Source organism: Ranitomeya imitator, chromosome 5, assembly GCF_032444005.1.
Source record: "Ranitomeya imitator isolate aRanImi1 chromosome 5, aRanImi1.pri, whole genome shotgun sequence".
NCBI classification, from domain to species: Eukaryota; Metazoa; Chordata; class Amphibia; order Anura; family Dendrobatidae; genus Ranitomeya; species Ranitomeya imitator.
The window spans coordinates 405,348,336-405,373,239 of record NC_091286.1 but is presented as its reverse complement, the minus strand read 5'-3'; the positions used below and the strand labels follow the sequence as shown (position 1 = coordinate 405,373,239).

Here is a 24,904-nt window from a genome sequence, read left to right as displayed (position 1 = left end):
GGAATAGTCATGTCCCTACTGTGAGGGGGCCCTCAGACTTGGACATTTTCTTTGTCCCCACTAGACCCAGAACGGTCTTCTGTTGACATCTTTTTTGATGCCTTAGGGATGATCTATGATGAACCTGAGAAGGTTCAGGTTGCGGAGACAAAGATCATGAAAATGACACAGGGGGGTTGCCCTGCTAAGGTTTATAGTTCCAAGTTCCGGTAATAGTTATCCGCAGTTCTGTGGAATGATGCAGCTCTCTAGTGCAAGCTCCACAAAGGTCTTTCTGACACTAAAGGATGCTCTGGCTCTGTGTACTCCATCTAGTTACTTGGGGAAGGCCATGACTCTGACCATTCGAATGGATTAAAGAAGTTCGGAGATATGTGATGAGGGACAAGGGGTTTTGGTCATTCTTCCTGAGTCTGTCCACTTACCTGAGGCGGAACCAATGTAGGTTGGAGCTGTTAGCTCTCGGGCCGTTAAGAGAATATGTCCGTGCAATCTCTGACTCTGCCTCTATTATGGTGGTGCTGGACATTTCTTTAAGGACTGCTCAGCACACCCCTGCACTAGATTGGACAACTAAGGCTACGTTCACATTAGCGTTGCGCGCCGCTGCGTCGGTGACGCAACGCACGACGCACAAAAAACGCGCGCAAACGCACGCAAAAACGCTGCGTTTTGTGACGCGTGCATCGTTTTTTGACGAAAATCGGACGCACGAAAAATGCAACTTGTTGCATTTTCTTGCGTCCGACGCTAGCGTCGGAAACGACGCACGTGTCGGAAAACGCAACAAAAAAAACGCACGCGTCCCCCATGTTAAACATAGGGGCGCGTCGTCGCTGCGTCGCCGACGCAACAGAGACGCACATTAGCGGAACGCTAATGTGAACGTAGCCTAAGCTGTCATTCACTGCGTCCAAGACACACTGAGAGGAGGAATCATGATAGTATCCCCTCTTTTAGGGGGGCGGCCTTCAGACAGCTCACAGTTCACAGACCGGAGGCAGGCAAAGAGGCAAGGGAATCACAGACATGGACGAGAAGACCCAATGTATATTCCAGTCCCTATGCACCAAAATCTAAGTAGCAGAAGATTTTAAATGATGATTAAAGAAGAACCACAAAGCACATTTCTTCTCCCAAGGTATCAATTTAATCAGTTTTACAGCTATGTCTTTACTTTACATTACAAAATCGTTCTAATAGGTTCTCTTTAAGCAATGTAAAAAAGTAACAATATAAAAAAAATTGCAATTGGGTTAAAGTGCTAATTTCTTCTGTTAAGTTTAAAATAGGCTTTCACACTTTCCAATTGGCTGACTCTGTAGGTTGTACAGCTGTAGTGACAACTGTGTGACCACTGGGACTGTGAAATTATCATATACGGTAACTTAAATGAACATGGAGCAATGTCAGTGACCTTTCTCTCACTTCTAATAAATCCTTGGAGAAAAGAGAGAAGTAACAAAAACTAAAATTGAACATATTGAATAGCATTATCTGGAACTGCCCACCTGCCTTTCTCTACTTATAGAATTACAAGAATATCCAAACTCAGTGGACTGCTAGGGCCATAAGTTGTCTAAAAAAGAAGAGATGGTGCCAAAAAAGTCATAGAGCTAAAAGCAGGTAGGGACCTCAATGTTGGCATCATATGGAGACTATTACTGGAGGTACAAGAACTGTAAGAAGATTTGCATTGATTAGCTGAGCTGAAGAGATTGTACCAGCAGCATACTTGGAGACCTGTAACACTCATCTAGGCACTTTATGAAGGCAATAACTGGAGACATGAAGACTATTCTTTTTGGTATCATCTGGCAAGTTTTAATCCATGGTAAGAAATACTAAATATTTCTGTAAATGAAAAAGAGAAACTTGCCCTCGGATTTGTATTGAAATTTGGCATTTGCCTGTGACAAATTTTAGCTTTTCGACATTAGCTTGTATTTGTCTTAGTTCACCATAGGGCAAAATAAATTAGGAGCATTTTCTACTTTACAACAAACATTCTACAGGATTTTCAATCCAGTCTTATGAACTAGCACTGAACAGATGTAGTTTTCTTGGTACAACAAATTAGATAAAAGTTGGGTAAGCCTGCTGATTTTGGCAGGACAGCCCAACTATCTAATCCTTATAGGGGTCTCATGACTCCTAACAGGAGATGTTTGGGAAAAGAAGGATTATGGACCTCCCAAACAGTATTCACTTATGTACACAATCAAACATTATAAGAACATATATATCTATTTGGAGACATTTTTTGATACATTAATAGGAAAGGTTTGAACTTACAGATGACGTCCTCTCTTATTGATTGTCACATTTTTACATCAGTTTCAGTCTGCAGGGATCAGTCTAAATGAGATCTGTACTTCTTCTCATCTAAATGGTTGTGGTGTGTCCAGCAGGTTTAATCATCTTGCTGTTGGGCAGAACCACATCCTATTTAAGCTCAGAACATTCTGCTGGTAGTTGCCAGATGCTTCCAGTTGCTTGAAGCTCCCTATACTCTAGTGTTTTGCTTACCTGATATAATGTTACTGACCCGAGTTTTTCCTGACCCTGTCTAGTCTGTGATCCCTCTTGACTATGACTTTGGTTTGTTTGACTTTGTTTTTTGTCTGTCCATCTAGTTACTGACTTTGGCTATTCTACCCATGGCTATTCTAAGCAGGAGCGGACATACCGCATGTGCAGCCGCTGCACCAGGGCCCGGAGGTGGAGGGGGGCCCCTGCAGGACAGATAACACTGAAGGCAATCTGGCCTGTTTATCTGGCCCCAAGGGGTCCCTGGCCAGATTGACCTTATGTGAGGAGGGCAGGGAGCAATCCTGCCTGCAGGAGAAAATGGCTGCAGGGATCCGTCCTGCTTCCTACTCGCGCTTCCTGTCTGACAGAGCAGATCAGCTGGATGATCTCAGCATTTAGCATGTGGCTGTGCCAGAGAGAGGAAGCTGCCGGCGTCAAAGATGCTGCAGGGAACGTGCGGAGAGGACACTGGTGTATGTGTGTGTGGCTGCGGTGGAACATGCAGATAGGTGTGTGTGGTGGAGAGGGCAATGATGGAGGTAATGGAGAGGGCAATGATGGGGTGGTGGGAGAGAAAGCAATGATAGAGGTGGTGGAAAGGGCAATAATAGGGGTGGTGGGGAGAAGGAAATGATGGAGGTGGTGACGAGGACAATGATGGCGTGGAAGGGGAGAACGATGATGAAGGTGGTAGAGAGGGCAATGATGGAGATGTTGGAGAGCAATGATGGAGGTGGTGATCGAGAGGGCAATGATGGAGGTGATGGGGAGGGCAATGATTGGGGTGGTGGAGAGGGCAATGATGGAGGTGAGGGAGAGAACAATGATGGAGGTGGGGGAGAGGACAATGATGGGATGCGAAGGGGGACAATAAGGGGTGTGGGGGATTGGGATCGGAGGAAGGAAGGAGGACTTATAATGGACTTAAGAAACAGGAGGAGGGGAGGAGGACGTTAGATATGGATGTAAAATGAATTGGGTGGTGGATGAAGGTGATAAGCCCCTGTTAGCATCCTACCCCATCTCAAAATTGATTGTGATGCTATCGGGGACTTAAACGTTATTGGGGATTGGGAGAAGAGGCGATAAGGTACATAGGACCCTTTATAATGAAAAATGGGAGAAGACGCTGTCATGAACTTGTAATGAATTGGGAGGTGGCAGAGGATGCTCAGTACCTAATAATGTCTTCTCTCACTTCCAAATTAATTTTGATGCTATCAAGTACTGATACTGAATGATGGGGACACAGGACAGGAACTAAGGCTATGTGCGCACGTTCAGGATTTGCAGGAGAAAACCACCTATGCCAAAACATGGTATTCATCCACAGACAGCTGTTTCGAGGTATTTGCCCCTCATCAGTGTGGAGTAGGAAACTGGCTATGTGGATGGATACCATGTTTTGGCATAGGTGGTTTTCCTTTTTGGATGCTGCCCTTCCTGTGGTTGTTCCTTCCCGGTGAAAGACCTGGCTATTTATTGCTTGCATTGAGAAACACGTGATGGCTTTTCTATATGCATTTGCATTAGTAAAAACGGGCACCACACCAACACTGCACACAGATACAGGGATGTAGCCCTGTTACGTATACCACAGTCCCTTAGTATACAGTGTACTCACTTATTATATATAGCACAGTCCCGTAGTATATAGTGTATTCACTTATTATGTATAGCACAGTCCCTTAGTATATAATGTATTCACTTATATATAGCACAGTCCCTTAGTATAGAGGATACTCATTTATTATGTATAGCACAGTCGCTTAGTATATAGTGTATTCACTTATTATGTATAGCACAGTCCCTTATTATATAGGGTACTCACTTATTATGTGTAAACCATCCTTAGTTACATAGTTTCCTCTTTTATTATGTATAAAACCATCCCTTATTGTGTACCATCCTCTCTAGTAATATATGGTGCCGTCCCTTATTACATAGCTTCCTCTGCTGTTATGTACAGTGCTGTCTCTTAGATAGTGTATTCTTGTTATTTTTGTAGTTCACAACGCCCTCTTTTATTACATAGTCCTGCTGATGGAGCAGTCTGACTGCTGATGGAGCAGGTGACAAGACGACCAGTCCCATCAGCTCCTCTATTAGAAAAGAAGCTTTCCCATACTCCATCAGCTGCTATTGCATTATACAACTAACAAGACAGTACGGTATGAAATAAAGACAGGACTCCATATAATCCAATATGTAAGGGCCGATGCTGTTAATAACAAGAGAGGGCACTGTGTAATAAGGGACGGCAATATTGATAATAAAGGAGACTATCCAATATTGTTAGCACCATGCCGGATCCCTGCTCTGACAGGTATGTGTCATGATCCCAATGGCAGGGGATCACTAAAGGACAAGCACAGATACAAACAAGCTCTAGGGCGATGGAACCTGAGCTGACCGCGACCCTGAACCTAACACAAAAATAAAAGTAGCCGGGGAACGTGCCTACGATGATCCTAGACGTCTCGCTCCAGCCGAAGATCTAACTTCCCCTATTAGAAGAAACACAGACCTCTCTTGCCTCCAGAGAAATCCCCCACAGAAATAGCAGCCCCCCACATATAATGACGGTGAAATGAGAGGAAAGCACATACGCAGTATGAAAACAGTTTCAGCAAAATGAGGCCCGCTAAAGCTAGATAGCAGAGGATACAAAAGTGAACTGCGCGGTCAGCGAAAAACCCTTCAAAAAACCATCCTGAAATTACTTGAACTCATGTGCCAACTCATGGTACATGAGGAGCAATTTCAGCCCACTAGAGCAACCAGCAGCAAGAATCACATATCTGCAGGCTGGACTAAAAACCAAATAAAGCAAAACACCAAAACAGGAAAATCCAAACTTAGCTTGACCAGAAGGTTCTAGGAGCAGGGAGCAGAGGTAACAAGACACACTGGATACATTGATAACCGGCGAGGAACTGCCAGCAAAGCCAGGTTAAATAGGAAACTCCCATATGCTGATGGAACAGGTGGAACCCAGAAACCCAGGAAAGACAAGTCACCCAGTACCATCAGTAACCACCAGAGGGAGCCCAAAAACAGAACTCACAACAGGTATGGTCTCCGGCGTGCCACTTCACTCACCCGCGCTGAGGTTGGTTCCTTCCTTCTCCATGCTCTGCATGCGTCAAGCAGAGCTTCCAGCCGGACTCCCAGCCATGTCCTTAGGGCACGTGCATGTGCGCTTCCTCCCTCTTAAAGGGCCAGCGCGTGCACTTGCTATTTCCTCTCCAGCCAATGGCTGTGGGGCATTATGTATATATTGCTTACTCCTCACTGGGGAGGTGCCTGAGCAACCTTCCTGTTCTGCAGTCTAAGTTGCGTACCAGTTCCTGCTGCACTCTGGTGCAGATCCTGCCTGCTGCACTCATAGTAACATAATAACATAGTTAGTAAGGCCGAAAAAAGACATTTGTCCATCCAGTTCAGCCTATATTCCATCATAATAAATCCCCAGATCTACGTCCTTCTACAAAACCTAATAATTGTATGATACAATATTGTTCTGCTCCAGGAAGACATCCAGGCCTCTCTTGAACCTCTCGACTGAGTTCGCCATCACCACCTCCTCAGGCAAGCAATTCCAGATTCTCACCGCCCTAACAGTAAAGATTCCTCTTCTATGTTGGTGGAAAAACCTTCTATCCTCCAGACGCAAAGATTGCCCCCTTGTGCCCGTCACCTTCCTTGGTATAAACAGATCCTCAGCGAGATATTTGTATTGTCCCCTTATATACTTATACATGGTTATTAGATCGCCCCTCAGTCGTCACTCACTCTGGTGCAGATCCTGCCTGCTACACTCTGGTGCAGATCCTGCCTGCTACACTCTGATACCAACCCTTCCACTTGACCAAATACTGGAGTTTCCGTCTGGAAACACGAGAATCCAAGATCTTCTCCACAACATACTCCAATTCTCCCTCCACCAGCACTGGAGCAGGAGGCTCAAGCGAAGGAACAACAGGTACCTCATACTTCCGCAACAACGACCGATGGAACACATTATGAATAGCAAACGATGCCGGGAGATCCAAACGAAACGACACAGGGTTAAGAATTTCCAAGATCCTATAGGGACCGATGAACCGAGGCTTGAACTTAGGAGAAGAGACCTTCATAGGAACAAAACGAGAAGACAACCACACCAAGTCACCAACAAGAAGTCGAGGACCCACGCGGCGACGGCGATTAGCAAACTGCTGAGCCTTCTCCTGGGACAACTTCAAATTGTCCACCACATGACTCCAAATCCGATGCAACCTATCCACCACCATGTCCACTCCAGGACAATCAGAAGGTTCCACCTGACCAGAGGAAAAACGAGGATGAAACCCCGAATTACAAAAGAAAGGAGAAACCAAGGTAGCAGAACTAGCCCGATCATTAAGGGCAAACTCGGCCAGCGGCAAAAAGGTAACCCAGTCATCCTGATCAGCAGAAACAAAACACCTTAAATAAGTTTCCAAGGTCTGATTAGTTCGTTCAGTCTGGCCATTCGTCTGAGGATGGAATGCAGACGAAAAGGACAAATCAATGCCCATCTTAGCACAGAACGTCCGCCAAAATCTAGACACAAACTGGGATCCCCTGTCAGAAACGATGTTCTCAGGAATCCCATGCAAACGAACCACATTCTGAAAAAACAGAGGGACCAACTCAGAGGAGGAAGGCAACTTAGGCAAGGGTACCAGATGAACCATTTTAGAAAAGCGATCACACACAACCCAGATGACGGACATCTTTTGAGAGACAGGGAGATCCGAAATAAAGTCCATGGAAATGTGCGTCCAAGGCCTCTTCGGGATAGGCAAAGGTAACAACAATCCACTGGCCCGAGAACAGCAAGGCTTAGCCCGAGCACAAACCTCACAAGACTGCACAAAAGAACGCACATCCCTCGACAAGGAAGGCCACCAAAAAGACCTGGCCACCAAGTCTCTAGTACCAAATATTCCAGGATGACCTGCCAACGCAGAAGAATGGACCTCGGAGATGACTCTACTGGTCCAATTATCCGGAACAAACAGTCTCTCAGGCGGACAACGATCAGGTTTACCCGCCTGAAACTCCTGCAAAGCACGTCGCAAGTCTGGGGAGACAGCAGACAAAATCACCCCATCCCTAAGGATACCAGAGGGCTCAGAATTTCCAAGGGAGTCAGGCACAAAACTCCTAGAAAGAGCATCCGCCTTCACATTCTTTGAACCTGGCAGGTACGAAACCACAAAATTGAAACGAGAGAAAAACAGTGACCAACGAGCCTGTCTAGGATTCAGACGCCTGGCAGACTCAAGGTAAATCAAATTTTTGTGATCAGTCAAGACCACCACACGATGTCTAGCACCCTCTAGCCAATGACGCCACTCCTCAAATGCCCACTTCATGGCCAAAAGTTCCCGATTACCAACATCATAATTCCGCTCAGCCGGCGAAAACTTTCTAGAAAAAAACGCGCATGGCTTCATCACTGAGCCATCGGAGCTTCTCTGTGACAAAACCGCCCCCGCTCCAATCTCGGAAGCATCAACCTCAACCTGAAAAGGGAGCGAAACATCTGGCTGACACAACACAGGAGCAGAAGAAAACCGGCGCTTAAGTTCCTGAAAGGCCTCCACAGCCGCAGGAGACCAATTAGCAACATCAGCACCCTTCTTAGTCAAATCCGTCAAAGGCTTAACAACACTAGAAAAATTAGTTATAAAACGACGATAGAAATTAGCAAAGCCCAAGAACTTCTGTAGACTCTTAAGAGATGTAGGCTGCGTCCAGTCACAAATAGCCTGAACCTTGACGGGATCCATCTCAATAGTAGAAGGGGAAAAATATACCCCAAGAAAGAAATCTTCTGGACTCCAAAGAGACACTTTGAGCCTTTTACAAACAAGGAATTGGCCCGCAGAACCTGAAACACCTTCCTGACCTGCTGAACATGAGACTCCCAGTCATCAGAAAAAAACAAAATATCATCCAAATGCACAATCATAAATTTATCCAGATATTCACGGAAAATATCGTGCATAAAGGACTGGAAGACTGAAGGAGCATTAGAAAGTCCAAAAGGCATTACCAAATACTCAAAATGGCCCTCAGGCGTATTAAATGCGGTTTTCCACTCATCACCTTGCTTTATTCGTATAAGATTATACGCACCCCGAAGATCAATCTTAGTGAACCATTTAGCCCCCTTAATGCGAGCAAACAAATCAGTCAACAATGGCAAAGGATACTGATATTTTACGGTAATCTTATTCAAAAGACGATAATCTATACAAGGCCTCAAGGAACCATCTTTTTTGGCCACGAAAAAAAAACCTGCTCCCAAAGGGGACAAAGATGGACGGATATGTCCCTTTTCCAAGGACTCCTTAACATAATCCCGCATAGCAGTATGCTCTGGCACTGACAGATTGAACAAACGACCTTTAGGAAATTTACTGCCTGGAATTAAATTTATAGCACAATCGCAATCCCTGTGAGGAGGAAGCGAACTGAGCTTAGGCTCCTCAAAAACATCCCGATAGTCAGACAAAAACACAGGAATCTCAGAAGGAGTAGATGAAGCGATAGAAATCGGAGGTGCATCATCATGAACCCCCTGACAACCCCAGCTTAACACAGACATTGATTTCCAGTCAAGGACTGGATTATGAGTTTGTAACCATGGCAGACCAAGTACTAGAACATCATGCAAATTATACAGTACCAGGAAGCGAATCACCTCCTGATGAACGGGAGTCATACGCATGGTCACTTGTGTCCAGTACTGAGGTTTATTCATAGCCAAAGGTGTAGAGTCAATTCCCTTCAAAGGAATAGGGACTTCCAGAGGCTCCAGACTAAACCCACAGCGATTGGCAAATGACCAATCCATAAGACTCAGGGCAGCGCCTGAATCCACATAGGCATCGACGGAAATGGATGATAATGAACAAATCAGAGTCACAGACAGAATGAACTTAGACTGTAAAGTACTAATGGCAACAGACTTATCAACCTTTTTTGTGCGTTTAGAGCATGCTGATATAACATGAGCTGAATCACCACAATAAAAGCACAACCCTTTTTTCCGCCTATACTTTTGCCGTTCACTTCTGGACTGAATTCTATCACATTGCATTATCTCAGGTGACGGTTCAGACGACACCGCCAAATGATGCACAGGTTTGCGCTCCCGTAAACGCCGATCAATCTGAACAGCCATAGTCATAGACTCATTCAGACCAGCAGGCGCAGGGAACCCCACCATAACATCTTTAATGGCCTCAGAAAGGCCATCTCTGAACTTTGCAGCCAGAGCGCACTCATTCCACTGAGTAAGTACCGACCACTTTCGAAATTTTTGACAATAAATTTCTGCTTCATCTTGCCCCTGAGAGAGGGCCAACAAAGCTTTTTCAGCCTGAATCTCTTGGTTAGGTTCCTCATAGAGCAAACCCAATGCCAGAAAAAACGCATCCGCATTAAGCAACGCAGGGTCCCCTGGTGCCAATGCAAATGCCCAATCCTGAGGGTCACCCCGCAGGAAAGATATAATTATCTTGACTTGCTGAGCAGGGTCTCCAGAGGAGCGAGATTTCAAAGAAAGAAACAACTTGCAATTGTTCCTAAAATTCAGAAAACGAGATCTATCTCCAGAAAAAAACTCTGGGACAGGAATTCTAGGTTCAGCCATAGGAGCATGTACAACAAAATCCTGTATATTTTGAACCTTAGTGGCAAGATTATTCAGGCTGGAAGCCAAACTCTGGACGTCCATGATATACAGCTGGGATCAGAGCCATTCAAAGATTAAGAGGAGGAGGAAGTAGCCAGGCTGCAATAAGGCTAGGCAGCAAACTCTGAGGGGAAAAAAAAAAAAAAAAAACTTCCTCAGACTACTTATCCTCCTACTTCAGCCAATACAATTAACACTTTGTGGGCCGGTTATACTGTCATGATCCCAATGGCAGGGGATCACTAAAGGACAAGCACAGATACAAACAAGCTCTAGGGCGATGGAACCTGAGCTGACCGCGACCCTGAACCTAACACAAAAATAAAAGTAGCCGGGGAACGTGCCTACGATGATCCTAGACGTCTCGCTCCAGCCGAAGATCTAACTTCCCCTATTAGAAGAAACACAGACCTCTCTTGCCTCCAGAGAAATCCCCCACAGAAATAGCAGCCCCCCACATATAATGACGGTGAAATGAGAGGAAAGCACATACGCAGTATGAAAACAGTTTCAGCAAAATGAGGCCCGCTAAAGCTAGATAGCAGAGGATACAAAAGTGAACTGCGCGGTCAGCGAAAAACCCTTCAATAAACCATCCTGAAATTACTTGAACTCATGTGCCAACTCATGGTACATGAGGAGCAATTTCAGCCCACTAGAGCAACCAGCAGCAAGAATCACATATCTGCAGGCTGGACTAAAAACCAAATAAAGCAAAACACCAAAACAGGAAAATCCAAACTTAGCTTGACCAGAAGGTTCTAGGAGCAGGGAGCAGAGGTAACAAGACACACTGGATACATTGATAACCGGCGAGGAACTGCCAGCAAAGCCAGGTTAAATAGGAAACTCCCATATGCTGATGGAACAGGTGGAACCCAGAAACCCAGGAAAGACAAGTCACCCAGTACCATCAGTAACCACCAGAGGGAGCCCAAAAACAGAACTCACAACAGGTATGGTCTCCGGCGTGCCACTTCACTCACCCGCGCTGAGGTTGGTTCCTTCCTTCTCCATGCTCTGCATGCGTCAAGCAGAGCTTCCAGCCGGACTCCCAGCCATGTCCTTAGGGCACGTGCATGTGCGCTTCCTCCCTCTTAAAGGGCCAGCGCGTGCACTTGCTATTTCCTCTCCAGCCAATGGCTGTGGGGCATTATGTATATATTGCTTACTCCTCACTGGGGAGGTGCCTGAGCAACCTTCCTGTTCTGCAGTCTAAGTTGCGTACCAGTTCCTGCTGCACTCTGGTGCAGATCCTGCCTGCTGCACTCATAGTAACATAATAACATAGTTAGTAAGGCCGAAAAAAGACATTTGTCCATCCAGTTCAGCCTATATTCCATCATAATAAATCCCCAGATCTACGTCCTTCTACAAAACCTAATAATTGTATGATACAATATTGTTCTGCTCCAGGAAGACATCCAGGCCTCTCTTGAACCTCTCGACTGAGTTCGCCATCACCACCTCCTCAGGCAAGCAATTCCAGATTCTCACCGCCCTAACAGTAAAGATTCCTCTTCTATGTTGGTGGAAAAACCTTCTATCCTCCAGACGCAAAGATTGCCCCCTTGTGCCCGTCACCTTCCTTGGTATAAACAGATCCTCAGCGAGATATTTGTATTGTCCCCTTATATACTTATACATGGTTATTAGATCGCCCCTCAGTCGTCACTCACTCTGGTGCAGATCCTGCCTGCTACACTCTGGTGCAGATCCTGCCTGCTACACTCTGATACCAACTCTGCCTGCTGCACCATCCAGTCTGTCCTCTGCATCCAGCTGCTGCGTGTCCATTGGTCTGTCGTGGAGTGGCACCTGGCGTTCATGTGGAGCCAACACTACTAACCTCACCATCAGAGGCTCTAGTGAACAGTTTGATGCTCGCTTAGTCATGCCCCTCCAGGCTTTCCGCGGTACATGGTACAGTGGTTCCACAAACCACGTCCTTGACAAATAAATATACATGTATGTAGCTATATACAATGCTCAAAAAAATAAAGGGAGCACTAAAATGCCACATCCTAGATGTCACTGAATGAAATATTCCAGTTGCAAATATTTATTCATTGCATAGTGTAATGCGTTGAGAATAATAAAACATAAAAAGAATAAATGTAAATCAAAATTAATATTCCATGGAGGTCTGGATTTGGAATGATACTCAAAATCAAAGTGGAAAATCAAATTACAGGCTGGCCCAACTTCAGTAGAAATGCCTCAAGACAAGGAAATGATTCTCAATAGTGTGTGTGTGCTGACACACTTCAGCCACATGAGATCTAGCATTGTCATGCATCAGAAGGAACCCAGGGCCCACTGCACCTGCATATGGTCTCACAATGGGTCTGAGGATCTCATCTCGGTACCTAATCACAGTCAGGATACCTTTGTTTAGCACACGGATGGCTGTGCGGCCCTCCAAAGAAATGCCACCCCACACCATTACTGACCCACTGCCAAACTGGTCATGCTGAAGGATGTTGCAGGCAGCAGATCGCTCTCCACAGCGTCTCCAGGCTGTGTCATGTCTGTCACATGTGCTCAGTGTAAACCTGCTTTCATCTCTGAAGAGCACAGGGCGCCAGTGGCAAATTTGCCAATCCTGGTGTTCTGTGGCAAATGCCAAGAGTCCTGCATGGTGTTGGGCTGTGAGCACAACCCCATGTGTGGACGTCAGGCACGCAGACCATCCTCATGGAGTAGGTTTCTAACCGTTTGTGCAGACACATGCACATTTGTGGCCTGCTGGAGGTCATTTTGCAGGACTCTGACAGTGCTCCTTCTGTTCCTCCTTGCACAAAGGCTGAAGTAGCGGTCCTGCTGCTGGGTTGTTGCTCTCCTACGGCCCCCTCCACATCTCCTGGTGTACTGGCCTGTCTCCTGGTAGCGCTTCTAGCCTCTGGACACTACGCTGACAGACACAGCAAATCTTCTTGCCACAGCTTGCAATGATGTGCCATCCTGGATGAGCTGCACTACCTGAGCCACTTGTGTGGGTTGTAGAGTCCGTCTCATGCTACCATGAGTGTGAAAGCACAACCAACAATCAAAAGTGACCAAAACATCAGCCAGAAAGCATTGGTACTGAGATGTGGTCTGTGGTCCCCACCTGCAGAACCACTCCTTTATTGAGTGTGTCTTGATAATTGCCAATAATTTCCATCTGTTGTCTATTACATTTGCACAACAGCATGTGAAATTGATTGTCAAACGGTGTTGCTTCCTAAGTGGACAGTTTGATTTCACAGAAGTTTGACCCACTTGGTGTTATATTCTATTGTTTAAGTGTTCCCTTTATTTTTTTGAGCAATATACTGTATATGTAGCTTTGTTGCCATAAAAGGAGGGGGACCCAGACACATTTCTTGCATAGGGGCCCCAAGCTGTCAGTGTGTGCCCCTGATTCTAAGTATTATTATTTTGTCCCAGCTTCATTTGATTTTTCTCGCCTCGGGTTTGTTCCCCCGGCCAGCAGAGCTTGTGTAAAGGTCAATCTTGGGGACCAAATTGTAAGTCCAAATCTTTGTAAAGGAGTTTAAAGGGTAAAGGCGAGATCTGCTGCATGCAGTGTCTGGCCAAGGAAGTCTTTTTGAGCTAACGGCATCTGACAGAAAAATATTTGGAATTGAGAGTCCTCAGTGGTTGATGCCTTTTAAAGGGAACCTGTCACCTGAATTTGGCGGGACTGGTTTTGGGTCATATGGGCGGAGTTTTCGGGTGTTTGATTCACCCTTTCCTTACCCGCTGGCTGCATGCTGGCTGCAATATTGAATTGAAGTTCATTCTCTGTCCTCCATAGTACACGCCTGCACAAGGCAAGATTGCTTTGCGCAAGCGTGTACTATGGAGGACAGAGAATGAACTTCAATCCAATATTGCAGCCAGCAGGTAAGGAACGGGTGAATCAAACACCTGAAATCTCCGCCCATATGACTCAAAACCAGTCCCGCCAAATTCAGGTGACAGAGTCCCTTTAAGGGCTAACTGAAAAGATGGTAACAAATTGCAAGCTTTCGAGACTACCATCTTTTCAGTTAACCATTAAAAAGTATCAACCACTGAGGACTCTCAATTCTAAATATTTTTCTATCCACTAGCTAACACGGTACCAAGATATATATCTTTCCAGCATTTGATAGACTTTGGAGTTGTGTGCTAACCCTTTTCTTTGCTGTCTGACTCAGATTATCTTTTTCAAGCATGACTTAATAATGCCTCAGAAAACATTAGTGCCAGATAGATAGTGACTCAAAATGTAATATTGAACTAGATGATAATAGTCCACAACATTAGTACAAAATATACCTGTTTTCCCCATGCTTTAATAATGCTTCCTTAAGTTAAGATCCCCACCAGGAACAATAAGTCCTTGATTGTGCATCAGACAATAATAGTGCCTCTTTTTTAGCCCCACAATGTGAGGAGCCTCTTTTTAAGCTTTACACACTAGTCATGTCTTTTTTCACTCCACACACTGATAGTGCCCCTTTAAAGCCCAACTTAGCTACTGTGCACAATTTTGCTGAAGAGCAACATTTCTTCTGTGCTATATATATATATATATATATATATATATATATATATATATATGTATATATATATATATATATATATATATATACAGTGGGGCAAAAAAGTATTTAGTCAGTCAGCAATAGTGCAAGTTCCACCACTTAAATAGATGAGAGGCGTCTGTAATTTACATCATAGGTAGACCTCAACTATGGGAGACAAACTGAGAAAAAAAAATCCAGAAAATCACATTGTCTGTTTTTTTTCTCATTTTTTTTGCATATTATGGTGGAAAATAAGTATTTGGTCAGAAACAAACAATCAAGATTTCTGGCTCTCACAGACCTGTAACTTCTTCTTTAAGAGTCTCCTCTTTCCTCCACTCATTATTTGTAGTAATGGCACCTGTTTAAACTTGTTATCAGTATAAAAAGACACCTGAGCACACCCTCAAACAGTCTGACTCCAAACTCCACTATGGTGAAGACCAAAGAGCTGTCAAAGGACACCAGAAACAAAATTGTAGCCCTGCACCAGGCTGGGAAGACTGAATCTGCAATAGCCAACCAGCTTGGAGTGAAGAAATCAACAGTGGGAGCAATAATTAGAAAATGGAAGACATACAAGACCACTGATAATCTCCCTCGATCTGGGGCTCCACGTAAAATCCCACCCCGTGGGGTCAGAATGATCACAAGAACGGTGAGCAAAAATCCCAGAACCACGCGGGGGGACCTAGTGAATGAACTGCAGAGAGCTGGGACCAATGTAACAAGGCCTACCATAAGTAACACACTACGCCACCATGGACTCAGATCCTGCAGTGCCAGACGTGTCCCACTGCTTAAGCCAGTACATGTCCGGGCCCATCTGAAGTTTGCTAGAGAGCATTTGGATGATCCAGAGGAGTTTTGGGAGAATGTCCTATGGTCTGATGAAACCAAACTGGAACTGTTTGGTAGAAACACAACTTGTCGTGTTTGGAGGAAAAAGAATACTGAGTTGCATCCATCAAACACCATACCTACTGTAAAGCATGGTGGTGGAAACATCATGCTTTGGGGCTGTTTCTCTGCAAAGGGGCCAGGACGACTGATCCGGGTACATGAAAGAATGAATGGGGCCATGTATCGTGAGATTTTGAGTGCAAACCTCCTTCCATCAGCAAGGGCATTGAAGATGAAACGTGGCTGGGTCTGTCAACATGACAATGATCCAAAGCACACTGCCAGGGCAACGAAGGAGTGGCTTCGTAAGAAGCATTTCAAGGTCCTGGAGTGGCCTAGCCAGTCTCCAGATCTCAACCCTATAGAAAACCTTTGGAGGGAGTTGAAAGTCCGTGTTGCCAAGCGAAAAGCCAAAAACATCACTGCTCTAGAGGAGATCTGCATGGAGGAATGGGCCAACATATCAACAACAGTGTGTGGCAACCTTGTGAAGACTTACAGAAAACGTTTGACCTCTGTAATTGCCAACAAAGGATATATTGCAAAGTATTGAGATGAAATTTTGTTTCTGACCAAATACTTATTTTCCACCATAATATGCAAATAAAATGTTAAAAAAACAGACAATGTGATTTTCTGGATTTTTTTTTCTCAGTTTGTCTCCCATAGTTGAGGCCTACCTATGATGTAAATTACAGACGCCTCTCATCTTTTTAAGTGGTGGAACTTGCACTATTGCTGACTGACTAAATACTTTTTTGCCCCACTGTATATATATATATAATGAAATCTCTAATTGCAATGGAAAATTAGTTTAAAAAAATGTAGTGGCTCTCCCAGCTCAGTCCCCACTCTCCTCTCCTCTCTGGAGAATTCAGGGAGAAACTCAAATATTTTGTCTTCTGAGTTCTAGACAGTCAAACTATACTGTTTAGTTCCTTGACTATCAACCACTTTAAGTATGTTATCTGTAAATTGCTCTATAGATGGTATATATAGGGTTCCTTCTAATCTGAATGCACTAATTCCAACCATTTCTTCATAGTATTGGCACTGCCAAAAAACCTAGATATCTTTTGGGATTAGTTAGAGTTAATCCACTTTTGTAAGGTATTGAAGAATTAGGCCGGTGTCACACTAGCGTATTGCATCCGATGCAAGAGCATCGGATGTGATATACTAATGACCCTCGGCTTCTGCTCTGCTGCGAGCAGGAGCCGAGTGTCATGCGTCTGTGCACCGAGCCTCTCGCACAGAGCGGTCGGAGCACAGCTGCTGAGGAGGCGGAGAACCTAATTTTTCCATCTCCTCCATTGCCGGGGTCCGCGTTTAGTGCACAGCACTCGGATGATATCGGAGTGATGTGCACTGTCTCACTTGCACACATAGGCTTATACGGGTGCGAGTGAGCCAAGAGTCGCCCGAGTGTCCGTGACAATCGCAGCATGCTGCGATTGTCTCGGACCGAGGAAAACGGCCGACAAAAAATCGGCAGCTGACTCAGCATCAGCCCCCCTGAGTGACTGGGCTGTTGGCTGAGCTTCACCGCACTTCACAGCCCAGCACCATGAGCACGCTCTCCTGCATTGCTTTTCATTAACAGAGTGCAACAAGCAAGTGGGATGCTGGACTGTGATGTCCAGTGAAGCGCCACCTACAGCTCAGGGAGGCTGGTTCCTACCTTGGTGATGCTGAGTCAGCTTCCAGATCCGGAAGTTGGCATGACATCACCGGGCATCAGAGGTAGCTGCATTCGGGGGTCACGTGATGGGGATGAGCAGACTGCAATAGCGCTGCTAACAGGCACATTTGAAAACGCAAGGTATTTGTAGAAAGGCTTATTTCAAAGGTTTATATCGATCTGCCCAATTTATATTGTAGTGGACAACCTCTTTAAGTGAGCATTGGCACCTAGTGGATTCTGTGCCCAAATCTGAACATAATCTGCAAACATTTCACTAATAATGCAACTGAATGGAGCATTTTATGTCCCATCCACATGATCAAAGAAAAACAACAATGCAGAATAATTATGATTTCATGGATTGTAAAATTAATAACAACTTATTGATTGTCTCTTCAGAGAGAAAGAGGATTAGAACTCTAGTGCTACCTATAGGAAACCAAAAACACATGGGCCACCTGCATAGCGAACAAGTCTGTAGAAACCTGTTCACACCACCAAAGAACTTGAAGACACAAAAGCGCACAGAGAGGTCAAAAAATACTCTGTTGTAAAAAAGTCACAGTAAATAAGCAAGTGCTAGTCAAAAAATGAAAAAATACAGGGTATTTAGTTAATACGTTTTTTTGCAAAAAAAGTATGTTAAGCTGCTCCACCAATCGCCAAGGTATACCCATAATAGAGCAGTCCTGTCCAATGTATATAATCCCTATCTGATGTATTTAAAAACCTGATCATCTGTATAGTACCTGTATGAACAGGGCTCAGAGAGAAAATATCCACGTCGAACATGCGAGATGGAACAGCCACAATGCAAATGACCCACAGAAGAGTGGTGAACTCCCCAGTCTTGTAGAAACAAGAGAACAATTATAAAACCAAAAACACATGGGCCACCTGCATAGCGAACAAGTCTGTAGAAACCTGTTCACACCACCAAAGAACTTGAAGACACAAAAGCGCACAGGTGAACAGGTTTCTACAGACTTGTTCGCTATGCAGGTGGCCCATGTGTTTTTGGTTTTATAATTGTATTTTTTTACCTCTCTGTGCGCTTTTGTGTCTGCTACCTATAGGAAGTAGCAATCCTAAAAGTCAATATCAATCCTTTAATGAGCCTTGTCACATGACTTAGGATAAAAGCCAAAACCAAAATCTCAATTTGCAGACACTGTTTTTTCGGAGTTCTGCCCATCGTCAGTGCAAAGAGTGAGATTTAGTTTAGCTGTGTGAGGCGTCTGACTGGTATCCAAGGGGTAACGTTTCTCCCTGTGGAGTGCAACATGTCAAGCCTGACATGCCGAGGTGAGGAGACTGGGAAATATGCAAAATTGTCTCTTCAGAGAAGAAGACTAGAACTCTAGTGCCACCTGTAACTTATTATCAACTTATTAGTATAAATTCTGTTCTTGAGGCCACAGATTACCTTATTTGAACTGCACTTACGCTTATCCTAATGTGAATTAATGTGTCAATCAATAGCAGAAATCAAAACTTCAGCTTCAAATTTTTAACTGAATTTACCTAGTGGGTATCCTGAACATTTGTCCACAGGGGTGGCTTAAGGGAACCCTTGGTGCAAGGCTGTTCAGACTGTATCCCCCTCCCCGCCTGGTTCCCTGAAGTGTCATGTGGCAGGGGATGAGGTTACAAGATAGGTGACATGTCATATGATAAGGTCAGATTATGAACCCACAAGTGTGCCTCTTAGAAACAGTAAAGGTACCGTCACATTAAGCGACGCTGCAGCATCGCTGTGTGGTCGCTGGAGAGCTGTCACACAGACAGCTCTCCAGCGACCAACGATGCCGGTCCCCTGGTAACCAGGGTAAACATCGGGTTACTAAGCGCAGGGCCGCGCTTAGTAACCCGATGTTTACCCTGGTTACCAGAGTAAACGTAAAAAAAAACTAACACTACATACTTACATTCCGGTGTCTGTCCTCCGGCGCTGTGCTTTCCTGCACTGTCAGCACCGGCCAGCTGTAAAGCAGAGCACAGCGGTGACGTCACCGCTGTGCTTTACGGCTGGCCGGCGCTCACAGCCAGTGCAGGAAAGCACAGTGCCGGGGGACAGACACCGGAATGTAAGTATGTAGTTTTTTTTTTTTTTACGTTTACGCTGGTAACCAGGGTAAACATCGGGTTACTAAGCGCGGCCCTGCGCTTAGTAACCCGATGTTTACCCTGGTTACCAGTGACGAAATAAAGTGCTGGACTTTCTGCTCCGACCAACGATGGCACAGCAGGATCCAGATCGCTGCTGCCTGTCAAACTGAACGATATCGCTAGCCAGGATGCTGCAACGTCACGGATCGCTAGCGATATCGTTCAGTGTGACGGTACCTTTAGATGGTGAAACATTATTTTCCTTTTTCACTGCACTAGCTATTGCATTTGACTTTACAGAGGCATCACTTACTGTAAATAACAAAGGAGGACACTATTGATGGCACTAGATATAATACGTAAAGACAGAGTAATAATGGACGGTGCTATACATATAGCTATAGAGCACATCCTGTTTTTTCCATTTAGACCTACTGTATATTTGTTACATATCCAATCGTTTCAATATAGACATATATATATATATATATATATATATATATATATATATATATATATATATATATTACATAATAAATCATGTTAATGGAATATTTAGCACTTTTTCGAAGCGCATTATGGCCAGGATTTAATTTTTTTACAGGATTAATGCTATGTGCTTTTCCATGGAAATATTTCCAAGAACATTGTCCTAAAACAGTCTCTATTCAAAACCACAATGCTTCCTTCAAACATACATTTTTTATAGTGCTTATTTTTCAGGTTACAAAAAAGTCCCAATATTCATGCTTTTTTCATGCATTTTTATGTACCTGCTTTCCAGTAGAGAAGCTTATTGTAAAATGAATGAACAAAACACTGTACCTAAAGCATACTGAGGTTGAGAAAATGCAAACAACTCTAAAAATGAGCTTAAAGGGAACCTGTCACCAGAAAAAACGCTATTAACCTGCAGATATGGGGGTTAATCTGCAGGTCAATAGCGTCGCCAGCACTTGATTCCCCCAGCAGCGTTCCGGTTTCAGTCACTCGCTCCGCATTAGGGCCGACTGCCAATTAGGATAAGGGGTGCAGTTACAGCCGCCACTGTGTATACTCAGAGCAGTGATTGAACCAGTGCGGGCGCCGCCCTCATGACTGAAACCGGAAAGCTATTAACCTCATATCTGCAGGTTAATAGCATTTTTCTGGTGACAGCTTCACATCCCCAAGTTGAAATATACAGTGGGCCATAAATTGAAAAACCTGGACAAAGTTGCAGCCAACCTTTTATATGCTTTGAAAAAATGTCTACAATTGAAGAAGTTTTTTTTCTCATCAAAATATTACAATGACACTTTTCATATGGAAACACACTTAAAGGGAACCTGTCACCTGAATTTGGCGGGACTGGTTTTGGGTCATATGGGCGGAGTTTTCGGGTGTTTGATTCACCCTTTCCTTACCCGCTGGCTGCATGCTGGCTGCAATATTGGATTGAAGTTCATTCTATGTCCTCCATAGTACACACCTGCACAAGGCAAGATTGCTTTGCCCAGGCGTGTACTACGGAGGACAGAGAATGAACTTCAATCCAATATTGCAGCCAGCATGCAGCCAGCGGGTAAGGAAAGGGTGAATCAAACACCCGAAAACTCCGCCCATATGACCCAAAACCAGTCCCGCCAAATTCAGGTGACAGAGTCCCTTTAAGATTGGCTTAAACATTGAATCTGGAACAAGTTTAATACTATGAACACGTGACATGAGGACCGGAAACATGGGATTTGTAGTATTAGCGGGTACTCTAGTAGACATTTGGTACTTTCTCATGGGCCGGATACAAGTACACTATGAGCAGATTTGACCCGTGGGGCTGAGTTTGACATCTATGTTTTAAAGGATAAAAAAATACAACAGAAATACACTATTTATATGCATGTCATATTTATCGATTAACTTCAAGCTAACATAGAGCAGCAAAAAAGAACAGGGTAAATGCTGGGAAAAAGCATCACTTTACTAATCAGGTTCAACAATATTGTTAATTAGTTCTAGACGTTGCTCTGAATTTTAATCAGGCTAAAAAGATCGATCTTTTTCTGACTAAAGATAATAGTAGCTAATTTTTTAAGGGTCTAACCAGTGATAACTTGCTGATCATTGGGTGTCCCACATCGACAGGAAGACCGGGAAATTTTTATCCCCGACTGAGAACTTTAATTACCGTTAAAAAAATGGAGAGGTAGGTTGGATGTCTGATCAACTCTTCTTTGATTTTCTATGGCCTTCAGAAAAAGCTGAGTGCAGTGCTCAGGAGCCTGATCAGCCATAAATGGAGCAGTGGTTGAGCATGTGTGCTAATGCTCCATTCTAATAGGGACAAAAGTGCCCCGGTCTGCTGAATGAAAGGGTCCCAGCGGTCGCACCTCAACAGTCTGCAACTTATCGCCTATCCTGTGATAACTTATTTTCATTGGAACAAATATCAGCAAAGGTACAGCAAATATGACTGCTCACAATGAACCTTCCCAATAAGTACAATTACGTTTCAGCAGGGCAAGGAATTAAATTAAAACATAACTTTTACTAGTTACCCTAAAAGGCTAGTGTCCAAAAACTACACTTAGACAGACAATACAAAGTATACATAAGTGCTAGTGCTCAAATTTAACAGTGCTCATGATAAAAAATTGGTTTGATCTCACCAAAGTTGTATTCTTGCTTCATTTTTCAGTAGCATGTTCACCACATAAAAGCAATGGGGAAGTATAGACAATAGAGGGGGTAGAATGAAGTTGCTCTGATCTCTTAATACTCCATGTTGTGCCCCTGTGTTGCTCCTGTCCTAACAAAGACAGTACCCAAGTAAGGATATGTTCAAAGATTACCCATAAAGATTTGTGTAGCCTGCCAATGCATTTCTCCCTCGGTCCCTCCCTCCCTTCATCAGGGTGAGATTGGGTCAAAATGTAAATAAGGGCTCCTGCAGTGGTAAACCTTTTTTTCCCAATATAGGGGTACTAACATAACCTGTCAACTCGCTGGGGTTTACTTGCCACTCCATACTTGGGTACTACCCTTGTTAGGGGAGGAGCAATGCAGGGGTGTAGAGTAGACAATGTTTCTGTTGTGCCTAGCCTTTTTCTCTTGTTCCCGGAACTGTCTGTTTTATATATTGTAGCATGGCTAAAGGGTGTGTAGTCGACGGGAATTTTGTGTCACATAGGTGGCTTGTCGCTGTGATGTAGCCCAGAGTGTTTTCTTTATTTCACATAACCATGTATATATATGTGTTTCAGGACCTGTGGTGATGTCAAACCACATGTCTAATCATGTGATGGGTTCCTGGGTGTGGTTAGCTCTATATAAGACAGGCTAATGCTTTACACAGCAGATATGTGTTGAGGTGAAACCCTCCTGAGTGTGTTAAGGCTCCAGGACTGAGCCTGAAGGACTGGACACTTGCTTTTCTTCCCTGAGCCAAAGGCTATTTGTTTTCTGTTATTTTTGCCATATGGTTTATGAAGCAATAAATCCTGTGAACTTTTAAAGGAACGTGCCTCCTGAGTGTCAGCCGTCGCACCTGAGTGAGCTAAATCCCTACAATATATATATATGTATAATGTTATATTGGTACTGCTACACTACTATGTGTATTACCATTCTTGCTAAATGTTTATTGTATATTTGTGTTGCCATGTATAGTGTATAGTGTAAGTGCAGCTATTGGACTGGCCATATTATAGTATACAGAGCTTTCAGCTAGTGAGTAGTGTGGGAAATGGCTAACATAGGAGGGGCTGCTGTGTGATAAGGTTAGGAACGTTTCCTGGTATGTAGCGAAGGGCCCGGGTGCCCGAGTAGTCCACATGGGCTGTAGGCCCAGGACACCACAGCAGCCACGCAACGTTATTAAGAGGGAAGCTTAGCGATTCGTTGTCTATAGGACAGAAGTATGGTATTAAGCAGCAGGATTGCAGCAGTTCACAGCTGGAGAAAGGAAGCGGTCCGGAATAGCACAAGGCGCAGATTGTTCAACATGTGGCAGATTAATGCATGTACCGATGCTCTCAGAACCGGTGCGAAACGAACTAGAGAATCTCCAGGCACAGTGAGTCTGAACAGGGAGAACACTGCGGTACCGCCTAAGGTGCTATTACCCCGTAATGAACTGGAGGATGTGGAACTGAGTGCAGGGAAAGAGCTGCATGAGAACTGCATGGGACTTTGATGTTGATGTTGTTACTGACAAGAATGTGCTGCCAAGATATTTAAGTAAAGTTTCACATGTTATATTTGAACTGGATTGTGTCTCAATTCTTGTGAAGCCAATTGCAGAAAGGCCTCAGCACCACAGTGGTATCCCTGATTGCGCAGTAAGGGTGGTTTCACATTTGCGTTTTTTTTGCGTTTTTGCGGTAAAAAACGCAAAAAAACGCATGCGTTTTTTTCCCCTATACTTAACATTAAAAACGCATGCTTTTTTACATGCGTTTTGACGCGTTTTTGCAACGCATGCGTTTTTTCACTGCATGCGTTTTGTTGCAGAAATGCAACATGTAGTAATTTTAGTGGCGTTTAGCGACGTTTTTTTGCCGCGAAAAAAACTCATGCGTTTTTTCGTGGTAAAAAAACCCCATTGATGTCTATGTAAACGCATGCGTTTTTAAGCACATGCATTTGCATGCGTTTTTAAACGCATGCATTTTTATAGAAAAACACAAGAATACACACTTATAAGCCATCCCCCAACCCTAACCCTAACCCTAAAACACAAACTCTAACCCAAACTGTAACACAAACTGTAACACAAACTCTAACACAAACTCTAACACAAACTCTAACACAAACTGTAACCCTAACCCTAGAGATCCTAACCCTAACACAAACCCTAACCCTAACCCTAAAACACAAACTGTAACACAAACTGTAAAACAAACTCTAACCCTAACCCTAACCCTAGGGATCCTAACCCTAACACAAACCCTAGCCCTAACCCTAACCTGTTATGACCTGGTGGTCAGGACAATAATGGACCTGGTGGTTAAGAGCACACGGAATGACCTGGTAGTTACTGATAATAAAGGACGAGCTCTGGGACGTGGGAACTCTGATGACCGCAATCCCTAATCCTATCACACACACTAGAAATAGCCGTGGATTGCTCCTAACGCTCCCTATGCAACTCGGCACAGCCTAAGAAACTAGCTAGCCCTGAAGATAGAAAAATAAAGCCTACCTTGCCTCAGAGAAATTCCCCAAAGGAAAAGGCAGCCCCCCACATATAATGACTGGGAGTAAAGATGAAAATACAAACACAGAGATGAAATAGATTTAGCAAAGAGAGGCCCGACTTACTGAACAGACAGAGGATAGTAAAGGTAGCTTTGCGGTCAGCACAAAAACCTACAAAAAGACCACGCAGAGGGCGCAAAAAGA

At 44.2% G+C, this 24,904-nt stretch overlaps 1 protein-coding gene across 1 annotated transcript in view; it reads left to right on the top strand.

The window, feature by feature from the left end:
• The first annotated feature begins 3,210 nt into the window (after positions 1-3,210).
• LOC138637777 (5-hydroxytryptamine receptor 3A-like) overlaps positions 3,211-24,904 on the top strand; it is an 82,366-nt gene continuing 60,672 nt past the window's right edge. Inside the window, exon 1 of the mRNA XM_069726697.1 lies at positions 3,211-3,292. Within this exon, the coding sequence (XP_069582798.1) occupies positions 3,211-3,292 (82 nt within the window). The remainder of the gene's footprint in view (positions 3,293-24,904) is intronic.